This window comes from Galendromus occidentalis, unplaced genomic scaffold, assembly GCF_000255335.2.
Source record: "Galendromus occidentalis unplaced genomic scaffold, Mocc_1.1 scf7180000077475, whole genome shotgun sequence".
Classification (NCBI taxonomy): domain Eukaryota; kingdom Metazoa; phylum Arthropoda; class Arachnida; order Mesostigmata; family Phytoseiidae; genus Galendromus; species Galendromus occidentalis.
In genome coordinates, this window is record NW_003805463.1 from 1,091,578 (window position 1) to 1,112,394 (window position 20,817).

At 51.1% G+C, this 20,817-nt stretch overlaps 6 protein-coding genes across 6 annotated transcripts; 3 read left to right on the forward strand and 3 right to left on the reverse strand.

Moving 5' to 3' along the window:
• Nucleotides 1-2,258: 2,258 nt before the first annotated feature.
• On the reverse strand, nucleotides 2,259-3,394 carry LOC100908372 (cAMP-dependent protein kinase catalytic subunit gamma-like). Its single transcript, XM_003744901.1, has 2 exons — nucleotides 3,367-3,394; nucleotides 2,259-3,169 (listed from the first exon to the last, which is right to left on the reverse strand). Exons 1-2 carry the CDS (start codon nucleotides 3,392-3,394, stop codon nucleotides 2,259-2,261), a joined length of 939 nt encoding a protein of 312 aa, XP_003744949.1.
• A 1,016-nt stretch (nucleotides 3,395-4,410) lies between these two features.
• Nucleotides 4,411-8,461, forward strand: Naa35 (N-alpha-acetyltransferase 35). The gene is made up of 11 exons (XM_003744902.3): nucleotides 4,411-4,642; nucleotides 5,049-5,485; nucleotides 5,655-5,959; nucleotides 6,072-6,201; nucleotides 6,290-6,448; nucleotides 6,565-6,666; nucleotides 6,763-7,019; nucleotides 7,135-7,270; nucleotides 7,359-7,490; nucleotides 7,634-7,786; nucleotides 7,876-8,461. Exons 1-11 carry the CDS (start codon nucleotides 4,519-4,521, stop codon nucleotides 8,050-8,052), a joined length of 2,112 nt encoding a protein of 703 aa, XP_003744950.1. The 5' UTR covers nucleotides 4,411-4,518; the 3' UTR covers nucleotides 8,053-8,461.
• An 881-nt stretch (nucleotides 8,462-9,342) lies between these two features.
• On the forward strand, nucleotides 9,343-10,710 carry LOC100908172 (coiled-coil domain-containing protein 124). Its single transcript, XM_018640167.1, has 4 exons — nucleotides 9,343-9,568; nucleotides 9,711-9,903; nucleotides 9,976-10,221; nucleotides 10,417-10,710. The coding sequence occupies exons 2-4, from the start codon at nucleotides 9,772-9,774 to the stop codon at nucleotides 10,708-10,710; spliced, it is 672 nt and encodes a 223-aa protein (XP_018495683.1). The 5' UTR covers nucleotides 9,343-9,568; nucleotides 9,711-9,771.
• Nucleotides 10,711-10,963: 253 nt separating this feature from the next.
• GTPBP1 (GTP-binding protein 1) lies at nucleotides 10,964-13,515 on the reverse strand. The gene is made up of 6 exons (XM_003744903.2): nucleotides 13,414-13,515; nucleotides 13,216-13,311; nucleotides 12,904-13,094; nucleotides 12,461-12,809; nucleotides 12,096-12,353; nucleotides 10,964-11,936 (listed from the first exon to the last, which is right to left on the reverse strand). Exons 1-6 carry the CDS (start codon nucleotides 13,513-13,515, stop codon nucleotides 11,118-11,120), a joined length of 1,815 nt encoding a protein of 604 aa, XP_003744951.1. The 3' UTR covers nucleotides 10,964-11,117.
• Nucleotides 13,516-14,832: 1,317 nt separating this feature from the next.
• Nucleotides 14,833-16,654, forward strand: mRpS5 (mitochondrial ribosomal protein S5). Its single transcript, XM_003744816.2, has 5 exons — nucleotides 14,833-15,124; nucleotides 15,205-15,385; nucleotides 15,464-15,868; nucleotides 15,989-16,246; nucleotides 16,378-16,654. The coding sequence occupies exons 1-5, from the start codon at nucleotides 14,909-14,911 to the stop codon at nucleotides 16,578-16,580; spliced, it is 1,263 nt and encodes a 420-aa protein (XP_003744864.1). The 5' UTR covers nucleotides 14,833-14,908; the 3' UTR covers nucleotides 16,581-16,654.
• Nucleotides 16,655-16,771: 117 nt separating this feature from the next.
• LOC108864453 (uncharacterized) lies at nucleotides 16,772-20,540 on the reverse strand. Its single transcript, XM_029111883.1, has 9 exons — nucleotides 20,448-20,540; nucleotides 18,675-18,890; nucleotides 18,363-18,600; nucleotides 17,974-18,228; nucleotides 17,706-17,899; nucleotides 17,461-17,589; nucleotides 17,266-17,368; nucleotides 17,033-17,146; nucleotides 16,772-16,947 (listed from the first exon to the last, which is right to left on the reverse strand). Exons 1-9 carry the CDS (start codon nucleotides 20,538-20,540, stop codon nucleotides 16,772-16,774), a joined length of 1,518 nt encoding a protein of 505 aa, XP_028967716.1.
• Between the last annotated feature and the right edge of the window lie 277 nt (nucleotides 20,541-20,817).

Genomic DNA, 20,817 nt, shown 5'->3' on the forward strand with positions numbered 1-20,817 from the left:
ATGAGCAGGATTCGCATGGGGGAGCAGGAATAAGCGGGAATCAGCAGCAATGAGCATCTCTCCATCCGGAACTCTTTGATCGGACGGCTTGCGGGCCACCCAACGCTCGGAACCGCAAAGGGTAGGGATTCCCGACGCATCGCAGGTACCGAACGATAGCAGCGATCTCTAGTTCCTATAGGACGAGTTCTACCTCGAGGCGGCCCTGGATCGGAGCCCACAGTGGAAGTGGCTCGCTCCCCGTTCATGATTTCCGACTGTAGGTCGGAGCCTAAACTGGGCTGGCTGTGAGCACCTCTAGTGATCCCCGTCTATGGCCATCGCGTTGTAGGAAACAGGCCTGGACGGAGGTGCATCGAGCTGGAACGACGAGGTGCCGGCGCCGCTTTGGATGATATGGAACTTGGTATCCCTCCATCAGGCTCATGTCGTCTGGCAATTGGTCGATCGTTGCGATTCGCGACTTTGCAAGGTAGGCACATCTCGCCGGCTCCTTTTTTTTGTTGGGGAATACTGCCACAGGATCGCTCAAACAGTCAGCTCGAGGTATGAATCTTTTCAGGTCCCCATATGTAGCGAATTCCATCACGAAATAGAGACTCGCGCAATTTCGATAAACTTAAGCCAGTCCGACAGTGAAGTCGCTCGACAACCCATTGAATTCTCTTCTCGGGGATTTCCTGTCTTTGCAGCTTTGGATCGTTCTTGCAAGCGAACTCCTCTAGCTGGACGCAAAACCTTGCACACGCTCCCAGAAGTACCCTCATGAAGCCTTTGACAACGAAACGAATAGATTCTCGCGGGCACGAATTCGCTTCGAATCTTCGATCGAATTTCGTCCTCGCTTCCCTGAAATGCGTAATATACGTCCTCTGATCTAGAAATTCAGCAGTGTTCGAGGTCCCCGACCGTTCAATCGGTCTAGATTTCCCGAGAGTTCGGACTTGTCCCCAGTAAGTGTGCTTACTACACCTAGGTAGTTCTGGGAGGCGACAGCCCATCGTCGTTCTCCTTCGCCGGAACCAGGCGCGTGCCCTGAGCGACCGTCGTGACGCTTGTCGGTGTCCAGCGAAGTCGATTGACCAGTAAGTCTTTCAAGGACAATGGCAATTCATCTCGTGAGGATGGTCGAACGCGGACGGCAATCGATGTACGTATTCGTCATGGAGAGGAAGGTGGGAGCGACCCCTCCCTCTCATAAAAGGCGGCCTACTGAACATCCATTACTGATTCGAAGAATAGCTGACACTCTTCAGACGGAACAGGATTTCCGTATTCGTCGGCCCGCATGCATAGAAATTGTGGCGTGTTTCAGATGATTGGACATCGTTCGATAAGATATACGCAATTCAAAGGGCCTGGTCTCCCCCTCAGATCTCTACTACCCCATCCGATCCGTACGATCCATTGACCATAACATCAGAGACTTCCTGGGTTCATTCCGAGAACCTCACCTGGAGCAATTTCCTGTCTAGTAAATGGAGCATGTGTATTTGAAAGAATGTGAATTAGCCCTAAGCTCGCTGATATCCGGTGTTGCGAGCTCCGTGGAATCGAACATCGGCCGGGGAAAACCGCCGATATTGGTTCCCGGACAAGCATCGAGGAGTGAGATCAGGCCGTTGTCTCGGAAACGAGAAAGGCCATTCCGAGAGGTCACACCGCAGGAAGATACAGCGCAACCAAATGAATTTGGAAGGATGTGAGAAACCAAATTGTTCTCTCCCCGAGATCTCGATGTCTCCTCAGAGAGACCGACGATTTGATTCTTCATCTGCATCTGTTTCCGACATTTCTACGATTCGCTCACTCAGCTCCCACCGAAAGATAATCCGCAGAATGGCTTTCGCGCCTTTCTATTCTCACCGTCGGCGAGTCACCATAGCCGGGGACTTCACCCTTGAAAAGGGAAAACCCTGAAGTATTGAGCATATCGAGGGCGATGCCTCATGATCCCCCGCGGAGCTGCCCTATGAGCCCCGGAATATGAACGCCCCACATCGAGATTCGGCACCTGGAGAAATCTGCCGTAACAACATATGCTGCTAACTTTTCTGTATTTAAGGATTTTTCAAGCCCCACGCTCTCTCTCTACGCTGCAGGGTATCTCTCCTCTAGTATGATTCGGTGACGCTTGTACTATTACAAATGTGTGTTTAGGTGCATATCTGCCCTCAGCCACAAGATTCCGTTCTCGCTCTGGCTCCCTCCTTCCGTGCTCTCGCGTACCGCGCCGCGGATCGCTCCCTACTTAGGCATCAAAAGCTGTCGAAATAATTCATCGGCTTGTCGGGGTCTATGTCGGGGAGAACATCGAGCTCGGTGGTCGCCTCATACGGCACGGGAGGCAAATTGACTTGAAACCGGACCAGCTTGCGATGAATCGCCATGAAGGACATGCCCTTGAAATAATCGTGTTGCTTGATGTCTCCTCCGTGTCGGCCGATGCGATGCAAAGGATCCCTCTCCAGCAGGCCGGCGATAAAGTGATGGGTCGGAGTCAACTCGTCGTTTTCACCCACGTCAGGGAAGCTGAGGTTGACGGTATTTATGTTGTGGAGAAGTTCACGCGCCTTGATCTTGTCAGCACCCCTGAACGGATGCCGGAAGTACAGCAATCGGTAGAGAACTATGCCGAGGGCCCAATAATCGATTTCCAGTCCGTATCCGTGATAAGTATCCGCCATTTCCGGAGCCATGTAGTCAGGAGTTCCCGAGAACGTGTTCGCGCGTCCTCGATAAATTCGCGACACGCCGAAGTCTGCGATCTTCACGTAGCCGTCCCCAAAAACTAGAACATTCGACTCTTTCAGATCGCGGTATAGGACGTCGCAAGCATGGATGTATTCCAGTCCTAGGACGAGCTGAGCGGCAATGAGTCTGACTGTGTTTTCACTCAAACCGTCCGGTCGACTGGCGAACCTCCTGAGGTGCCCGTACTTGGCGTATTCCATGACGAGATAAAGATTGACCGTGTCTTGGTACGCAGAGAACAGACAGACGATATTGTCGCCCGACAACGCAAATTGCAGTTTTTTCTCGTGGACGACGAGCACACGTAGTTGCTCTCTGTACTTTGCTTTCGGTATAATCTTGAGGGCACATTTCACCCCGGTTTTCAGATGTTTGACTCTGTAAACGCTCCCCCACGAGCCTTTGCTCACGAAGCCTTTGAATAAGAAGGTACCCTCTATCGCCTCCTGGGGGCATGAGTTTTCGGCATATTTTTTCTGAAATTCTTTCTCGCCCTCCTGAGGTGAACTCTGTACAGGTCCGGATCGAGTCCTCGGCCGATGCTCGATTTCCTCGGCAGCCCCGGCAAATGGTATTCTCTCATAGTTCGTATGGGTCTCCCGCCCAGCATACTAGTCGTCGTCGACATGAGCCCGCCCATCCTTGTTGTTTTCTTTAGCTCGATGAGTTTCAAAGAATGACCAGAGCAGCGAAAAATTCGATCAACGCAACGGTCCAGAGGTCCAGAGCCCCTGTCAATGCTTGCGAGCGATCGACCCTGATAGCGCGTCCGAGACTGCTGGACCCGGGATCGCACTGAGGGAAATAAGGGAATCGCTTCTGTCTCTCAAATCATTGACACTCGCGGCTGGTCTCGGGTCTCAATCCCAGCTCTCGCCACTTCCCGACTCCCAAACAAGCCGAGAATGGATGCGACGAGACTTCGTTTTCGGCCGAATCCATGTCAGTTTCTGACTAATATCTGTACCAAGTAGAAACTCGAGACAACGGGAAGCCTCATCCAGGCACGGCTCTGAGCGCTACCCGGCCATGTGACAAGGCTTTGACCTATCCTCCCGGACCCCACTCGGTGTTTCGAGGAAAACCCTTCCTCGTCGGACTCAAGAGATACTGATTAGCGAATCATCCCTCGTTCGTCCTTTTCGCTAAATTCATGGATCATCGTGATCCAAACGAAAAAAGCGCACCGTCAAGGCGATTAGAGCTCGGTCGCAGCGAGCGCCTGAGCCGGAAAGTCTCTGGAGGAAGCCATCGGGTTCCGAATGCCCACTGGAAAGTGGAGAGCATTCTTTCGAAGTCAGAAGAGTTTGGTGCCTTCTTCGAGTGCCTTCCCGAACAGCCTGATGGTTTCCATCGACAGCGCAGGCCTGGTCGACCTACGAGAGAGCGCTCGAATAATCAAACTCCTCGCTCGAGACTGCCCCCTCCGGTCGTCTGCGTGCATCGCTCCCCCCTCATGATCTGTGATCAGGGAACTTCGATTGTTGGTTTCTATTAAATAAATGGGAAGAATTCCAAAGAGGCAGCCCTCCCCTAGACTGCCAAGGACTTCAGTCACGATAGGCTCTATGATTGGAACTCTTCCTTCGGAATTCTCCCCGGAGTGTTCTACACTCTGCTATGCGTTCATCCATGAACCAACATGGCTGCATCTACTCTCACTTCGCACACATAGAGCCAGTGTTCTAAGGAAAGCTAGTTCTACCTATCCACCCGAGGAGCCTGCTACCAGGGAGGTGGTAGAGCGAGTTTTCGATTTCCAGGATGGGCGAGGAGTCACAGGGGAAGCCGACGCCCGCGGACTCAGTTTCCTTCCAATGGAACGACATCACGCGCCAGTTCTGTGATGCCGCCAGTTCGCTCGCGCTCGGCGAGCTCTTCCGTGACAGTGAGTTTAGCGCTGAGCAGAATTTCTCCAGGAAGCTGTAGACGGCTGCCTGGGCTTATCGTGTATGGACAATAAAACTTCCGGTAGCGCCCCTCTGGCAAGATATCGTGGGACAACAGGTTGCGCGCCGCTCGGATCTCCCCATGATTATTATCGCCGATCCGTACCCTCTTATGTTTTCATTCTGTAGCGAGCATGGTCAGGGGGTCTGCTATCTCGATGGTAATTTTCTTCGCGAGTCCTACCCCAATCCTAGGTACCACGGCCAAGGGAGGGAAATTTCTGCGATCGATTATCCCTGAGGGGTCTCTCTGCGGGATACATTGTGACACGAGAGCGGATGCCTCCGAGATGAAGCCCCGGAGCACATTGAATGATTGGCTCATTGTTTTCTCATCATTTCCAGAGGACTTCACTCTATTGGAGGCGATGAGTGCCATAGAGATGATGGATCCGAAAATGGATGCAGGCATGCTATGCAACAAGAGTCAGAACTGTTCCGTGGAAGAAGCGATCGCCGAAGGCAAATTCAAAGTACAAGACCTTACTGTTAACGAAATCCGCTCGGTGCTAGACTCCTCGTTCCGATGCTTGGTCAGTTGGCTGGAAGGACACTGCCTGGCTCAAACTGTGTTTGCAAACCTCTATCTTCATGACCCCGCACTCATCGAGGATCGAACGATGCGGACTGTTGCCCTGGTCTCCGTGAAATTAGTCTTTGTCATTAAAGAAATCGTCTACAAGATAGGTGCCTTTGAAGAGGAAGACTTTCATGGAGTTACCTATAATTTTTATCTCGGTCGAGACGTGCTCGATTCGAAAGCCTGCTCTCTAATCAGACAAGTGAGTTCCGAGGAGAATCCTGAGAGGGCTCCGGGTCACCCAATCTGGAGCTCCTCTGTATTTTCCTGGTAGATTCTCCCGATCATTCTCCTGCCGAAGTATTCCCTGTTCGAACCCTTGGTCCACCCGACGTACTCGAGTGCGCGAGTACAATTATCCGATTTTACAGTGTGAGGACGATCTCCAAAAGCGTGCAAAACGAGCTCGTCAAGCCAAAGAAGATGAATCGGAGACAAATGGCGTGGACGCTGAATATGAGGACCCCAATGACATTATGCAGCTTTACCACAGAATTCGATTTCTCCGGTTGTTCTTCCAAAACCTCAGCCTACTAGAAAGCCGTATGATCATTAGCGAGACACGGAAAACGTTGCAAGGGGTCATAGAAGAAGTTCGTATCATTCGGAAAGAAAATCTCGACGATGACGACAACTTTCCGACGACGCCCGGTTTTGACGCGACAGCGAATCAAAGGTAAGCGAAGACCAGGGAAACATGTGATAGCACCCTGATTAATTATCGAATCGGGGCACTTTTCGTCCCAGAACAATTCGCTCGAGCCCCGAGGGATTTTCTCGATTTGCAGATTGCTCCCGTCGACCTTCCCGCGATACACGAAGGTGGCCAGCTGTAGGAGTGCCTACGAATACCTCGAATGTGTCTTGTTACGGATTCAAGAAGTAATGGAGATAACAGGATTGCACAGTTATAATCAGGTGAGGTGAATATGTTGTACCACTCATCGTTCTAGAGCTCATGCTGGCATTGGATAGCTTCTGCAACATTCCCATCTCTCTCGGGCAGGTTCTGCATTTCTTTTCGGAGTTCTCGAAGAAGAGCCCGTGCGTCTTATCTCGGAGTATCGGCCGATTAGTGTACATGCCGTCGCCCGGGATGGTTTACGGAATGACCAAAACCACCGACGTCCTCAAGGACGCTATCCGCACCTTCTGTCGTCCGCCGGTGAGTCCTTGGACTAGGAGGTCACCTCGTGATTCGATTCCCGTCTGATTGGAGCTCTGCTTTTCCCAAGAGGCCTCATTATATCACCGGTAGTGATGGTTAATAATTCTGTGCAGGTGTTCGTTGCGAAGAGCGCTGTTTCCCAGTCCGCAGAGTGCCGAGACTGGGCCGAGGGCTTACTTTTCCGGTGCTGCCAACCGCTTTTCGGATTGCTCCAGGTAGGCTGCTTCCGCCGTACTCGCTCAATTCGCCCTAATTTCCGCCGTGTCCGTCTCCCCGTGGAAACATTCTCATAGTAAGAGGCGTATTCTCAGGTAACCGGTCACAATCGAGCTCGTCAGCTAGAGAAATGCACGCGGGTCCTCGAAGACCTCGCCGCAGTTCAAGACGAAGCTGAGAAGGTTGACGGTCTCCTCCTAATGGCCCAAAAAGAGGTTGAACCTAATTGTCCGATATTTCAATGGTTCACCATGTGGCTCATCAGCTACATCCTCAAAACTCAAATCGGATACCTACTCATGGGGTTCGAGCTTGACCTATACGCCGAGCATGAATATTGCTATATATTTTGGTAAGTGAAGCTCAATTCGACCAGCGAAGTGTTCAGAGCGATCGTCAGCCCTCTTATTCGAGCAGAACACAGGTCGCTTGGAGCGAGTTATTCACACAGACAGAAATTTCCAAAGGTATCTCCACGAGTATCTTTATCGGTTTCTCGTGACCACGCTATCGCAGGCCGACAGCTACATGTTAGAATGCGACAAGAAACTCAGGAAACAGAAGAAAGATACACGATGCACAAAGCCGAAGAAAACTACCAAGGTAAACTGTCCCTTAATCTCTTCGGGCAGTACGTACCGTACGGCATTGAAATCGACGAAGCTGAAATTCGCCCATTTCTTTCCTCCAGGGATACCATTATAAGGAGCTGCTATCCACTCAGATCATGCAGAGCGTCTGCGGTGGATTCTACAAGACAGTGATGGCTCTCCGGATGGATGGACGACTTAAATTCCCCAACGTAGAGTTTGACTCAGAAAAAGTAAGAGCCCTCGAGTCTGGAAATCATGCGATGATCTCACGACCGCGAAGATCTCGAGAACGGTCCGTACCCGAATGCGTAGACAGGTGTTCGAGTGTGTCAATCCAAGGGCTCAAAGGCTAACGGTTTCTATTCCTTCGAAGATTCGATTCGAACATCGCTTCGAAGCGTTCCAAGCCGTGGCCACTCCCCGGGTTGTGACCTACGAACAATACTGCGAAATCAATGATACCAGTAGATACGAGAATTTGACGCCAAGTGGGATGTACGATGCGGCTTCTAAATGTTTCAAGCAGGTAGGGAAGATTAATGATTACGACAGTGGTCGTGTCCATCATTCCGGAGAACGGGAATACGAATTACTCACTGTCTTCGAACTCCACAGGCTAAGGCTCTCTTGGAATCGGCGGGCGAGCTCTGTCCAGAACAACAAGCTCTACTCAAGATTAGCAAAAACAATATGATCGTAGTGAACCTTCTGCAGACTGGTCACAGAAGAGAAGCTCAAATCTTATTCGAGAGAGGGCATCACATGTATTTTCCACTGATCAAACTCTCTTGAATTCCCTTCGAGAAGCCGGACTGCTGTTCGATGTCCCGCTCCTCGTCCGACGGACGCTCGATGTCAGAATAGTCGTGATATAAGATTGTGTGCAAGAGTCCGCCTCGCGAGGGTCTCGCAAACGAAGGGTCCGCGGGCATCGTGTTTCCGGCAGATCTCCCTTCGACTGGTGCGCGTCGGAGGATGTATAGCTGCACGGAGTGCATATCGTCAATCTCAGGAGTTGCAGCAGATTTATGCCGGCCGAAGCACAAGGTCTTTCGGCTTCGGCGACGAGCACAAAGCCAACAGACGACATAGGCTTCTTCATATTTATACAAATATTTTCTTTTGAGTGTGTGAGATAATCATCTTGCTGAGAAATTGTGAATGAGGGTTGCAATAAAATGTTGCCGTAAACTTCTTTACTCTATCGAGTCTTTTACCCTCAGTGCGGCGTCACGATAGCACATCTGTTCGCATCCTCTGCTGTCGACGTTTCCCTCGGAAAAATGGGGAGGGTCAGTTGAACACTCAGCTCGAGGCTCTGCCTACTTGAACAAGGAATGCATTTCGCCGTTGAATATAGTTTCCTGAAGCCTCTATCGCTCCTCGCTAAGCCGATCAGGAGGTGAGCACCGATTTCAGAAAGGAGAATGATACTGCACGACGGGCTATTCCCCAAACTCATGCACCCACAGAGTATTCCCCAGGGGTCTGATGCTCGCTGAGTGAAGCGAATGTTAGACAAAATCCATTGCTCAATCAACGCGATTCTCAGCGTACAGCTGGAAATGGTGGCGAAATCATCGCGCGATGATGCTCGATCCTCTTTCCGCTACTATTGGGGATCATCCCAGATGAGCTCATCAAGACCTTCGTCTCATCGTTGCCGGAGAATAGCCAGGAACAAGGGGCTCTCGAAGCGGGTAAAATCAGGGGCCCCGCGATTCAGGAAATCAGGCTCCCGGAGATTTTTGCCAACCGTTCTAAAGCGCTCCTGAAGCTCAACAAGAGGGAGCATAAAGAGGGGATAAGGTAGCATGAGGGAGCCGAAAAGAGGACAGAAGAACATGAGAAATAACCCATCGCCTTCATATATTCGAAGCCATCGTCTGATCGAGCAGATACGTTTGAACCATCATCTAGCCAGTCATGTGAAATCAAAACCGATTCACAGCGACGGCCTCAGACAAGACCTCAATGGATCAGAGGCGAGAGTTTGTTGAGATTCCTCTGACCGGAGCCTCCTTCTGAGACCCGGTACTTTCCGACGAATAAATAGTCGTTCCGAAACTTAGCGGTGAGATCGCACTGTTCAGGCAGCCGTCGTCATTACATTTTGGCAGTCCTGTATCCAGAACACAGCGCTCGGCCGAGCCATCACTCTTTTGGATCCTGTTGCTGTCCGGAGAATTCATCCCCGGCATCAGACCGTGCTTCACACCGTCTGCTTCCGGAGTGGAGTTCGAGCGAGCATTGTTTATGCTTTCTTGAGAACTGGGGAGGTCTCAGATTTATTCTCCGAATCCCGAGGGTGCGTGGATCTGTTCTTCCCTTTTCTCAGGGTTGCGACGAAAACGTTGGAGTAGCGAGATTCGGAATATGCTGCTTCCTAAATATACAGGTTAATCTATAACACATTTTTCTCTCCTGCGCTCCATCTCTCCTGTATACAGGGAGCCGTGTTGATATCATTGACATCACCGACTTCCCGAAAGAGGAGCGACTCGGTGGAGGATGCCGAAAAAACTATCGACGAATCAGAAGTCTGTTGATGCCCGCGCCAGGAAAGACGCTGCGAAACAGGCTGAGAAGGATCGCGTTTTGAAAGCCAAAGAGGATGAACTCTGGCGCGATGACGACAAACAGGTGACTCGACGGTCCAGCTTGTGACGTTACGAGGTGTGCTAGGGAAATACCTGATACTAATTCTGCTTTCAGATTGCAAAGAAACAGGCTCGTAAGGAAGAGAAGGAGCGGAAAGACGCTGAGGAGAGAGAACGCAAGCGAGAGCGCGAGAAACTGCTCCAGGAAGAAATGGCTCAACTGAAGGGAAAAGAAGCTTCGAAGCCTCCACCGAAGGTCACTCGGGCCCAAATCGAGAAGACGCTGCTTGCAGGGGGCTCTGCCACCCCTAAACAAGATAATGTCGTGGAACAGACTTTGGTTTTGGAAAACCTAAACAGAGTGAGTCTTCTCATTAGCACCAAAATGTTGATTGTTCGTCATTCGTCAGGACGATCGGATCATGACGGAACGACGCCGATGGAGCGTATCGGGATCAGACTCTCCAGATTAGGCTATTCGATCGCGGGACAGCCGCTATAGAGATCCCTGGGATGCGTTTTCCTCCTCGAGCTAATCCTAAACGCGTCTTCACAGATCGAGGGCGATGCGCATACGGCTCGGACGCTGGACGAGGCCATCACTCTGATGGGGAACCTGAACACCGCAGAAACATTGATCGACCGTCATCCAGAGCGACGGTTGAAAGCAACGTTCGAAGCTTTCGAAGAGGCGAGATTATCATCGCTGAAAAGCGAATATCCGAATATGCGTCTTTCTCAACTCCGTCAAATGATCCGGAAAGAATGGCAGCGATCTCCCGAGAACCCACTGAACCAGAGGGTCCTCGCATACAATGCGAAAGCGAATCGCCAAGCTCAGGACGAATGAGAGAATCCGTGGTGATAAGCTCAGCTTTCGATCAGATGGAGCGAGGGAGTCTGACGCCTCGCTTCTGAAGCTCTGTTGGGGCCTCCCAACGTCGAGCATGGGATGAAGTGTACAAAGAGAATAAAGTGAACTCGGTAATTTATACTCGTTGGGCTTCAATGCTTATTCCTCTCAAAATCGCCGCTCTTTCCTCGCTGAAGAACAGGGATGGAAGCTTCGCTCAATGACGTACAAAGCTGACGCGTCAGGAAAATCTTAAATTTATTCAACTTCAAACACCGGGCTCTCCTGTTCTTTCAGGGATGATCATACACACGAACACTCAAACAGGAACACGCTCCGACTCGGTCGAGTGATTCGCAAGGTAGTCCGTGCGTAGTCATTCATCAAAGGAAGCGTCGCTCCCCTTACGCGACTTCCACAGGCGTGTTGTTGGTATCTGGCGCATGTTTATCGCCGAAGGATTTCTTCTGATGCTTGGAATTCGAATCGCCGGGGTTCAGACCATCGGGTGGCTGATGATGCCCATGCTGGTGCCGTTGGGGTTTCTGGGGCTTCTTCGCCGCTCCCGGACCTCCCGGCGTGACCAGAATCCTCACCACTTTCCCTACGGCCTTCGTTCGTCCTTCTCGGAAAACCATCCGCATTCCCGGCCGCACATACTCCGGATTCTTAATGAATCGGAAGTGAACAAGAGCTTTGTCTCCTGTGCGTAAACAATCCATGGACATTTCAACAATGGTCGCGGTTTGTCGGATGCTCCCGCAGTGCACCATCGCTTGATAACGGGGTGATATGGTGGTGGGATGATGGAGCACGAGGATCTCGCCTTCGAACTCCCAGCAGCTCTGAGGGTCCCCTATGCTCTGGGAGAGCAGCACCATTCCTTTACGGATGTCGGATCGCTTCACTTGCTTCTTCAGCGCGAACGAAGCCGTTTGACCAGCATGAACTTGCTTGACCGGCATCCGCTTCCGGTGAATCGATTTTATCTGAACAGCTTGGAAACGTCCCAGCGGATCAGGACCAAGGAGGAGTGTTTCGTTCAGATGCACCACGCCTTTCAGCGTTGTGCCGCTGACGACCGTCCCTACTCCGGGTACGCTGTACGTGTCATCGATTTGGAACTCACACGGCTCGTCGTCAAAGCTCCCGGGCATACGTGTCGTCAAGAGATTCATGAATTTTTTCAGGAGATCGAGATTTTCCCCGCTCACATTCGAGACCTGAGGAAGAGCATATGTTAGCGTTTCGTCAGATACTGCCCCCTCGTACGAGTCCGGAGGCTCAAGTTCCTTGATGTTTGTTCATCGATAGCTACCCGGTGAATTCGCTACCAACGATCTGTCTACAAAGATTCAAGTCCCCACTGGAGGGAGTCTAACCTTGAATATCGGACAGAGCCGTTCTGAGACAAAATTTGTGGCACACACAACGACGTCGTCCGCATTGTGGACGATGACTGGAATTTTTCTGCAGCCCGGTGACTTAAGGATTTTGATGAGCAATTTCATCGTGTCGCTCAAGACGTTCGCCGGGCACATATCGACCTTGGTCACCACCACAAAAACAGGTACGCTGAGAGCCAAAGCTAATCCTAGGTGCTCTTTCGTCATCCCTACTACGCCCGCGTTTGCTCCGACCTGGAAGATGATTTCAATTTACGGAAACGAGTCATGGGGAGTTGATGCAAAGTATACGAATGATTATCTCTGGGACGTCCCTCGAGCCGCGCTCGCATGCTACTCACCATGAGCATTGTGAAATCGGGGGCATGGCCCGTCATGCCGAATATCGTGGTCTTCAGATACCGCTCATGGCCTGCGAGATCAATGAAAGTGATAACTTTCGAAGACTCCTCACAAATCTTCATCCAGTCGAGCTGGCCGGCGTGTGCGTCGGGCTTGTTGACGACGTTGCCGACGGAATCGAAGCCTAGAATGTCGTTCCCCACAGAAGATGTCCGCCCGGACTCCATTTCGTGTTTGTGGCGGAAGAGTTTCTGACGCGCAAGACCTCTTCCGTTGTCGAGCTCACCATGAGTGAGAACACCTAACAGAGTTGATTTCCCAGCATCTACATTCCCGACTACCGCGACCCTGAAAGCACACATGGGATTGCGTTGTCAAGCAATTTATTGAAGATTGGTCCCCACTTTCGACAGATTGAGGTGCCTCAAATCGAAGATCTCACCTCACTTCCTGGAAATCATCGTTTTGAGGTTTGCATCGGATCAGGTATTCGGCGACATCACCAGCGAGCTCCTTGCGCGTACGCAAGAGGACACAATCGCAATCTTGACTCGCAACCAGTGATTTGAGCGTAGCCACCGACGCTTCCAACTCTGCCGCGGCTAGTCCCCCTTCGTCGGAGCCTTTCCCGACCTGCAACGCGTGAAGCTCTGCTGCACTCGAATAGAAGCGGGATATTCGAACAACCGTTTTAATCGGTGCGGAAAAAAGTCTCGCAGTCTGGAAATCGAAAATGGTTCACATGGATCCTTACCTCATAGATCGTTTCGCCGTGACCTTTCTTCAGTCTCTGAGCCAGATCATTCAGAAGGATCTCGAATTGTTCTTCGGATGGCGCGACCAGGGCGTTCTGCGGCGGTAACCTCATGTGAGTTATAGAACCGAGCGGATCGCTTCAGATGCGCGTGTTTCCGATCGATTGAGATTAGAATAAATTAGATGGCTACCCCACCTTATCCGAAATGGCCTCGGCCGGCACAGTCTCCGAGTCACATGGGGGTGGTTGGAAAAAGTCGACCGATTTGATGCCAGCGTCTTCAACGATGGACGACATCCTGTGAGCTCTCTGCTTCCCTGAACTTCGAGTCGATCGGTGGCGAACTCAACTCACATGTATCCAACGCGTGCCACGCACTCGGTTTACGATCCACTCGAGCCTGTCTCTCGGTCCTGCTTGAACAGCTGCTGCAGGCATCGGGACACTGCAAGAACGAGAATGCCTTGCATCAGCCTACGGATCTGCGAAACCTCACTATTGGCAGAGTATTTTCGCCCAAATGCCTCGGGAAGAGGAGGAACTGCAAAAATCGAGCACCAGTCGAGCGCCTCATATCTCCAGCGGGATTCCATAGCTGAGACATGGTTTGAGATGTTAAATTTCGAGATCTTGGACCTCTTGAAGATATACATCTCATTAAGGTGATGACAGTTTCCAGAGGCTCACCAAGAACTTCCTGCCTACCTCCTTTCATTCAAAGGAGCATTCGAAGGCTGTGGTTTTTGACTTCAGAACAGCTGTGATGAGAATCCTTGCGGTCACAAGTGCACGATGCAGCAATATTCAAGGCGGCCAGATTCGCAAGTTCACTCCGCCGAAACGTACGCGATCAACTCGAAAGACATACACGCTTTCACTTCACACATGCCTCTTGAGAGTATGTGCTTCAAACTACGAGCCCGCTCAAAAGGTCCGGGGACATTCTTTCTTGATGAAATAAATTCTCTCGACGGATGTTGGAAGATGATGATGTCAATGATTTTTGCTCAGCGGGAGTTTCTATTCGCGGCCGTCTATGCTTGCTATTTCCACTCCTTAGAAACCAGTTTTTGAGCTATGCCTCTCTTTGGGAAGGAGAGACCACTGCATTCCCTTGCGCCCTTAATTTAATCCGCTGGGACAGAAAGAGAGCAGCAGCGATATCATCTTCCGTGCTTCCCTCCTTGAGGCTCCTATGATCCCTCTTCTTCCCTCATCCAGCAACTCTCTCCGTTCGGGACAAACAGCCGATTAGAGCCATACTTCTCATTCCCGGTCCGAAATCAAGCGGAGGCTATCTCTGACTCGTATCGTGACGTTTTCGTGCCCGGCGACGGACGAAATCGGGAATATTCCCGCCCTCGGTTATTGGTGCCGGCGGAGCGAAATTGAGACATTCTAAGAATAAGTTGAGATATCGCGCTCGGATCAACTCGTCGGCGAGGACTCCATTCCCCTCGTGGAGCGCCCCGCACTGAGACTTCCTTTATAGCCGGGGTCCGTAGTTTCAGTCCGTAATCCCTGACGTAGACCCCTAAACGCTGACATGCCGGGATACGCGCAAAGGGTTTAGTCGCCTGTCTGGGGCGCGGAAAGTCTCTCTCTCTCGTCGTTCGAAACCCAAAACAAGTCCGCCGACGCTGCATGGTGGAGAAAATAAGATCGGAGGGGAATTCGTAGAGCGGAGACAATGTTCCGGATAGCGTCGCTCACGGGACAGTTCTGTCGAATGTCCCTTGCGCCGCCAATTCAAGTGCATCTCCAGAACAGGTCGACCAGTTTTTTCTCGAAAGTCACCGCTGAGCATCTATGGAAAGGAGTCACTTCTGTCAGTAATGCAGGACGCAAGAGAGGTCGCGCGTCGGGGAGCAGTAGGAAGATGGCGAGGGATCTGAATCGAGGCCAAGTAAGGAAGAAGTTCGATCACTCTCAACTTCACTAGATGTCTCTTACCTCATTCCTGATACAAACTCGTTCCAACTTTAGGTTCTCGGCGTTGGTAAAATCAACATGGTGTGGCCGGGTTTGTCTGCACCTGCGATCAGAGGCCAAGAAATCATTCGGCAACAAAAATTAGAGCCCGATCCCGAACGCGAAAAGCGTCTTACAGCCCTACGGAATAAACACGTTGGTGTACGCAGGACTAAAATAGCACCGCTCGATCGGGGTGAGAAGAACTGAATTCGCAGAATGAGAAAATAATTCCATGAGAAATGGACTGTTATCTTCATTTCTCTCTCGATAGGCTGGTCCGGTGGCAAAGCCGGAGGACGTTACATCGGACCGCCAGATCCAGTCGGGGACGAGAACTTTGAAGGTTTCAAGTCGTGCGTGGTGAAAATGGGCATGGTGTTTGTCATGAGAGGCAATACCGGCCGGACGCGACAGCACAAATCCATCGTCATTGTCGGGAACGGGAACGGCCTCATAGGTTTCGCTCAAGGAAAAGCGGGGGACGCTCGATCTGCCCTGCGGAAAGCGAAGAACGGAGCAGCGAAAAATCTTGTGTACATCGAGCGCTTCGAAAACCATACCGTACTCCACGATTTTTACACCGAATACGGTAGCTGCAAGTTGATTGTCAAAAAGAAGCAGCGTGGATACGGTCTGGTCTGTCAACGAGTCGTCCGTGAGCTCTGCAAAGTTATCGGTGAGTGATCTCGACCTCGCTTCATTGTGATCAGGCTCAAATTCCACGGCGGAGTTCCAGGCTTCCTCGGAGAAAATCTCCGGTGACGGCGAGAGTCTAGTTTGGATTTTTCATTCGCAGGAATCAAAGATATATTCGTGAAGGCGGATGCACGACGGATGAATACGCTTTCGGTCATCCGGGCTTTCCTGCTCGGTTTGCATAACCAACGGTCTCTCCAGAGTGTGGCGGACGAGAAACGTCTGCATGTTGTTGAGTTCCGAGAGGAGTATGGATATTTCCCGAAGGTGGTTGCGTCCCCGAAAGACGAGCCAGTCCGGACCGCGGAAGAGATAAATCCCAACGAGGAACTCGACTTCAATATGATCATCAACGGAGGTTTGTAGTAATCCGCTCATCCAGGCGAACGGTTATCGGTCGGTGATGTGCTCGTCGGGCTAATGCATCGAGGGCATTCACTCGATACTCTGATCGGGAACGAGATTTCGTATATCTGATTCGCATTGCAGGGAGACTCGTTATGATGCCCAAAAAGAAGACACCATTCTACTGGAATTTGCCAGGTTACCAAATTTATCTCAAAAAGACCGACCCCCTGAAAAATCATCGCACCACCCATTTGAGGATTCTGAAGCGGTACGGAGCCTTGAAGAGTTTCCTGACGATCCGGGAAGAGGAGGAACAGAAACAGGCGTCTCTCAAATCGAGTTGAAAGGAGGCATAGGTGACCTTCGCTAGAATTTGTTCGAATCTTGTACCTTGAATAAAGGAACTTCGTCGAAAGGACGACCCGCGAACTACTGTCCCAAGCCTCCAATCCTCGAGAGCCGCGACCGGCACATGTATGATGTGCAATCGCCACCTCAGCCTCGATTGTATCAATCAAGGCTCATTCGGGAGAGCTCACAGACCGACATAGAGCAATTCGTACTGAGTTTTTATGCGGGGAAAGCGTAGTCTCAAAAAATCCATGATTCCGACGTGTCCCACGGTGAGGAATCGGAGCTGCTCGCAGGCTGATACCAATTTCTCAACAGCTTCCCGCAACCCATCAGTGGGTGTAAACCTGAAGTGGAGACCTGCGGGAACTTGTGAGACTTGATTACATAGCAGAGAATTGTCGTCCAGAGCAGAGATCCTGCAGGATAGACTCTCCAGACTCACCGGCCATGAAGACTCGCTTCAACGAATTCACGAGCAGCACTTCGCACACAAGTTTCATTAAATCTTCACCGGTGCGGAGGAACTCCACGATGAACTGCTCGAGATCCTCCGAACCTTCGGCATCAGTTAGTCATCAATTTTCCTCAACAAGCTTTTCAAGAGCTGCTCCTGGCATGTGTTGTACTCCGAAGCAGCGATGGAGATGTCGCTCGAGTCGATGCATCAGGACTCACCATTGATGAGCGTGAGAAAATCCCCATCGGCACGTTCGGCCGTGTAGTGGGTCGGAGGTACGAAACGGAACCGTTTGAGTTTCTCGAATGGGTTGAATTTGAACTGCAATCACAGTCCGACTCCATGAGCCCAGCTATGGATGAGCTCTTTCAGTGTTGGTTCGAATACGAACGGTCATTGCAACTTCGACTCACCCCCGAATGGTTCAGGGATGCGCACTCGATGATGCCTAGCGAATCGAGGTGCGGACAGAGTGAAGAAATCTCTTGGATATCGATCCCATTGAAACCGTGGAGACATAGCTCGTGGAGCTGGCACCCGATCTGGAAGTCGGCAGATTTCTCTCAAGCAGCTGACTACGGCCCATATCGCCCGTACCCTTCGCCCTTGTTCAGCATCTCATCACGGTTCCGGGACCGAAGTACAATATTCGTCCTACCTCGAAGAGGATCATCTGCAGACTTCTACTGTAGTCCCCCAAGTCGTATCTCGCAATCCATTTGATGCGCAATCGCGCGAGATGAACGAACTGATTGAGAATTGCTATACAGTCGTGGTTGTCCAAAATGATGTCCAGTTCACTTAGGTTCGGAAATACATCGATGGCTATCTGAACGCTGATCATTGACGCAACTGCAATGGTCATCGCGGAGCTCGTTCAAGCAGCGAGCGAGAGACATAGCATCAGGCCGATGTGTCAAATTTACCTCGGAAACGCGTTTCTCCTTGTTCGGACCCGTAGACGAGACAGCCGAGAGAAACCTTCTCCAAACATTTATACTTTTTCGAGATCCCGTCATTTAGGAACTCAGTTTCATGGAGACGGATCAAAGCCTCAGAAACATCGGAAGCCAAGTAGTTCAGCAGAGGGCATTTCTCCAACAGATGGCAGATAAAGCGCAATGTGGGCGCAGAATACAAGTCCCCATAGCGGAAAATTCGCAGACGAGGCCATATATAATCTGGAAAATCATCGGGATAATTGACCGCTCCGGTTCGGATCCTTTGGCTTGAGCATCTGTCTACAGGAATCGTCCCCGCCCCTTGTGATACCCCGAATGATGCGTCTGTATCGAACCGTAGATCGGGAGTTCACCTCGATTTCGATTCTTGACGATTATTTCATTCAGTTGATAGGCGCATCGGAAATTGAGGGTCAGTTGCTCCAATCGTCGCAGAGCGGAAAGGATGAGCAGGTCGTTGAGATGGACTCCGAGCGTGACCCGTGTCAAGGAAACGCAATTGGCTTCTATAAGTCTGTCGACGGAATGCAAAGCTCTCGCGACGATTTCGGGAGTTCGGCCATGAACCGACACTCGATCCACCTCCAGTTCCTGGAAGCAGCCTTTCATTTTGCTACGGAGTCGACAGAGGGAAGATCCGCTCATTTCCCCGAACCCTCTCTCACCTTCAATCTCCCCCGTGTCTTCCTCATCATCCAGGAGAAGTCCCTCGCAGTCGTATGGAAGTTCCACAGGCTCAATCTGTCCAATTGAGTGGTCTTCAAAATGCAGGCAATCTGGCTGTAACGTACCATCTCATCGGGCGGCGTCACGGCCATGCAAGCTTCCAAAAGGTCTTGCAAGAGTCCCGGCGGGAGATTTTCGAGCTGTTGCCTATTGACCTACGGGTGGGAAGGAGAGGAATCAGGAACGTTTGAATCGTTCCGGAGTCAGGGGTTCCCAAACTTTCGGAGTTTCCGCCCCTCTCTGATGAGAGACTCTATCGGCCCTCGCTCTGGCGATACTGAGCTCATTGTCTGACTGAGTGAGAGACGACTTATCTTCCGAACGTAAAAACAATATTGAGCAGAAATTGAGCGACATGGCTCGTGAAAATGAAGAGGCTCATCACCTTCGAGCCCCTGCGAGGTGAACTCCTTCTCCATGCGCCGAGAGCTCACTCTGCGACCCGTCGCAGGAGGATTTGTGTTCCCTGGGTGAGACACAGTACGTGGTCTGGGAACCCCCGCTCTGATTGTCCGACACTCATGCATGGAATTAGGGAAAGCTCCGGAAGGGTCGTGAACTTCTCGATCGGAAACACTCTCAGACGGCCTGAAGCACAGTGAGACTCCGCTTACCGAATCGTGAACTCTATCGTCTTGTTCCCGCGGGCCTGATCGTGTTCTGTCGATCTCTGGGGCTTTCATGAGGAGATATGCAATGCAGTTGATGCACCTTGATTGCAGGCTCGTGAACCCGGGCGACTCGAGCCTGCTGAAGCATCTGAATGACGAGGGGGAAGGCGGTATGAATTTTCTACTTTCCGTGTCAATGAGTGAGGTGGCATGTGTGTTCTGCACCGGTCGCAATCGGGGAGGGTCTCGTGGCAGTGCGGGGACTTAAGGTTCGAGCCGCGTGATTTCAGCCGCGATTGATCCTAGGAGATTCTTCGACACTCTTAATTCCAGGACAGAGGCTGGACATTCCCATAGAGACGTCTCCGCTCGTCAGCGTCTAGACTCCGCTGTAAATTTACTGCGTCCCTCGAGATTGCAGTCTCGAGAACGAACTCACCGCAGTGCGCGGCCCTCCATAGCCGCTATCGTGACTCTATGTAATCGAAGAACAGTCGCAGGAGTTTTGCTTACGCTGTCTCCCAGACGACGACGCCGACGGGCTCAGACGGCATAGAGAGGGTCGATGGGGATTCCTCGCTGACCTGCGTCTGAGGCCCTCCGAGATTTGGAGAAGACTCGGATGGTTCTCCCCCGAGGAGGATCAGATGCCCATGATGCGGGCTTGTTGAGGGATGCCTACATATATATCTTGGTATTATGCTGTGCGCGTAGGTGACATGTTTGGCGCTAACCGCGGATGAGCGCGGTCGCAAAGCGTAGTGCTGATCACGACGCAGATTCAGGGCTCAATTTTTTTCGCGGGAAATTTCCGCGGCCTCCAGTGATAATCGATGGGGGTGGCCAACGAAAAATTGGGGGAATCCGCGAAAAATCGCGTTTCGGGAAAATTCTCTAGCCCCACTCATATCCTTTTCGCGGATAAAATTAGATGGATTTTTGATCTTCTGATCTCTTCGCTGCTAGAAGTATCGGTCTGACTCGTTCTGGTTCGCAGAAGAACGCACTCACAATCAGTCATGGAGATCCGTCGTGTTTGTGCATGGAAGCGAGTGAACACATTCGCTGAAAAAGAATCTTGTCCGCGAACAAGATTCTGACTTTATTCAATTTCGTCCACATTCGTTTAGCAACTTGGTAGATCGATATAGAACCATTTGTTTTTATACATTTCCATATGGCGTTCTCTAACATCCGGCTCGAGGCACCTACATAACTCGGTATACTAGTGATACCACTACTTGAAAGGATGGAGTGTTCTCATGAATGATTCAATGTGTAGTGATGGAGTCGCGCCCGGGACTATCCGCCATGGCATAAAATGAGAATATCGATAGCGATCACGATCGAATTCGGGACAGGGGACAGCGGACTGACAGATTCGTTTCGCGGTGAAACTGATATCGCCTCAGCGAAAGAGCTTACGTGACGATAAGTAAATCGATTGAAATATTATCCTCTCAACATGTTC

What these genes read in the sequence shown, in the direction of transcription:
- LOC100908172 (XM_018640167.1), top strand. Translation starts at nt 9,772, where the DNA reads ATGCCGAAAAAACTATCGACGAATCAGAAGTCTGTTGATGCCCGCGCC. An exon ending in GGCGCGATGACGACAAACAG is followed by an intron (nt 9,904 to 9,975) that starts GTGACTCGACGG and finishes TTCTGCTTTCAG; the next exon opens with ATTGCAAAGAAACAGGCTCG. An exon ending in TTTTGGAAAACCTAAACAGA is followed by an intron (nt 10,222 to 10,416) that starts GTGAGTCTTCTC and finishes GCGTCTTCACAG; the next exon opens with ATCGAGGGCGATGCGCATAC.
- mRpS5 (XM_003744816.2), top strand. Translation starts at nt 14,909, where the DNA reads ATGTTCCGGATAGCGTCGCTCACGGGACAGTTCTGTCGAATGTCCCTT. An exon ending in AATAGCACCGCTCGATCGGG is followed by an intron (nt 15,386 to 15,463) that starts GTGAGAAGAACT and finishes CTCTCTCGATAG; the next exon opens with GCTGGTCCGGTGGCAAAGCC. An exon ending in TGAGCTCTGCAAAGTTATCG is followed by an intron (nt 15,869 to 15,988) that starts GTGAGTGATCTC and finishes TTTCATTCGCAG; the next exon opens with GAATCAAAGATATATTCGTG.
- Naa35 (XM_003744902.3), top strand. Translation starts at nt 4,519, where the DNA reads ATGGGCGAGGAGTCACAGGGGAAGCCGACGCCCGCGGACTCAGTTTCC. An exon ending in GCACCTTCTGTCGTCCGCCG is followed by an intron (nt 6,449 to 6,564) that starts GTGAGTCCTTGG and finishes AATTCTGTGCAG; the next exon opens with GTGTTCGTTGCGAAGAGCGC. An exon ending in TAGAGTTTGACTCAGAAAAA is followed by an intron (nt 7,491 to 7,633) that starts GTAAGAGCCCTC and finishes ATTCCTTCGAAG; the next exon opens with ATTCGATTCGAACATCGCTT.
- LOC100908372 (XM_003744901.1), bottom strand. Translation starts at nt 3,394, where the DNA reads ATGGGCGGGCTCATGTCGACGACGACTA. An exon ending in GCTCATGTCGACGACGACTA is followed by an intron (nt 3,170 to 3,366) that starts GTATGCTGGGCG and finishes TCTTATTCAAAG; the next exon opens with GCTTCGTGAGCAAAGGCTCG.
- GTPBP1 (XM_003744903.2), bottom strand. Translation starts at nt 13,515, where the DNA reads ATGTCGTCCATCGTTGAAGACGCTGGCATCAAATCGGTCGACTTTTTC. An exon ending in GATGATTTCCAGGAAGTGAG is followed by an intron (nt 12,810 to 12,903) that starts GTGAGATCTTCG and finishes GTGTGCTTTCAG; the next exon opens with GGTCGCGGTAGTCGGGAATG. An exon ending in GGCTCTGTCCGATATTCAAG is followed by an intron (nt 11,937 to 12,095) that starts GTTAGACTCCCT and finishes GCTCTTCCTCAG; the next exon opens with GTCTCGAATGTGAGCGGGGA.
- LOC108864453 (XM_029111883.1), bottom strand. Translation starts at nt 20,540, where the DNA reads ATGTTAGAGAACGCCATATGGAAATGTATAAAAACAAATGGTTCTATA. An exon ending in AGACACGGGGGAGATTGAAG is followed by an intron (nt 18,601 to 18,674) that starts GTGAGAGAGGGT and finishes GGCTGCTTCCAG; the next exon opens with GAACTGGAGGTGGATCGAGT. An exon ending in AGGAGAAACGCGTTTCCGAG is followed by an intron (nt 17,900 to 17,973) that starts GTAAATTTGACA and finishes TGACCATTGCAG; the next exon opens with TTGCGTCAATGATCAGCGTT.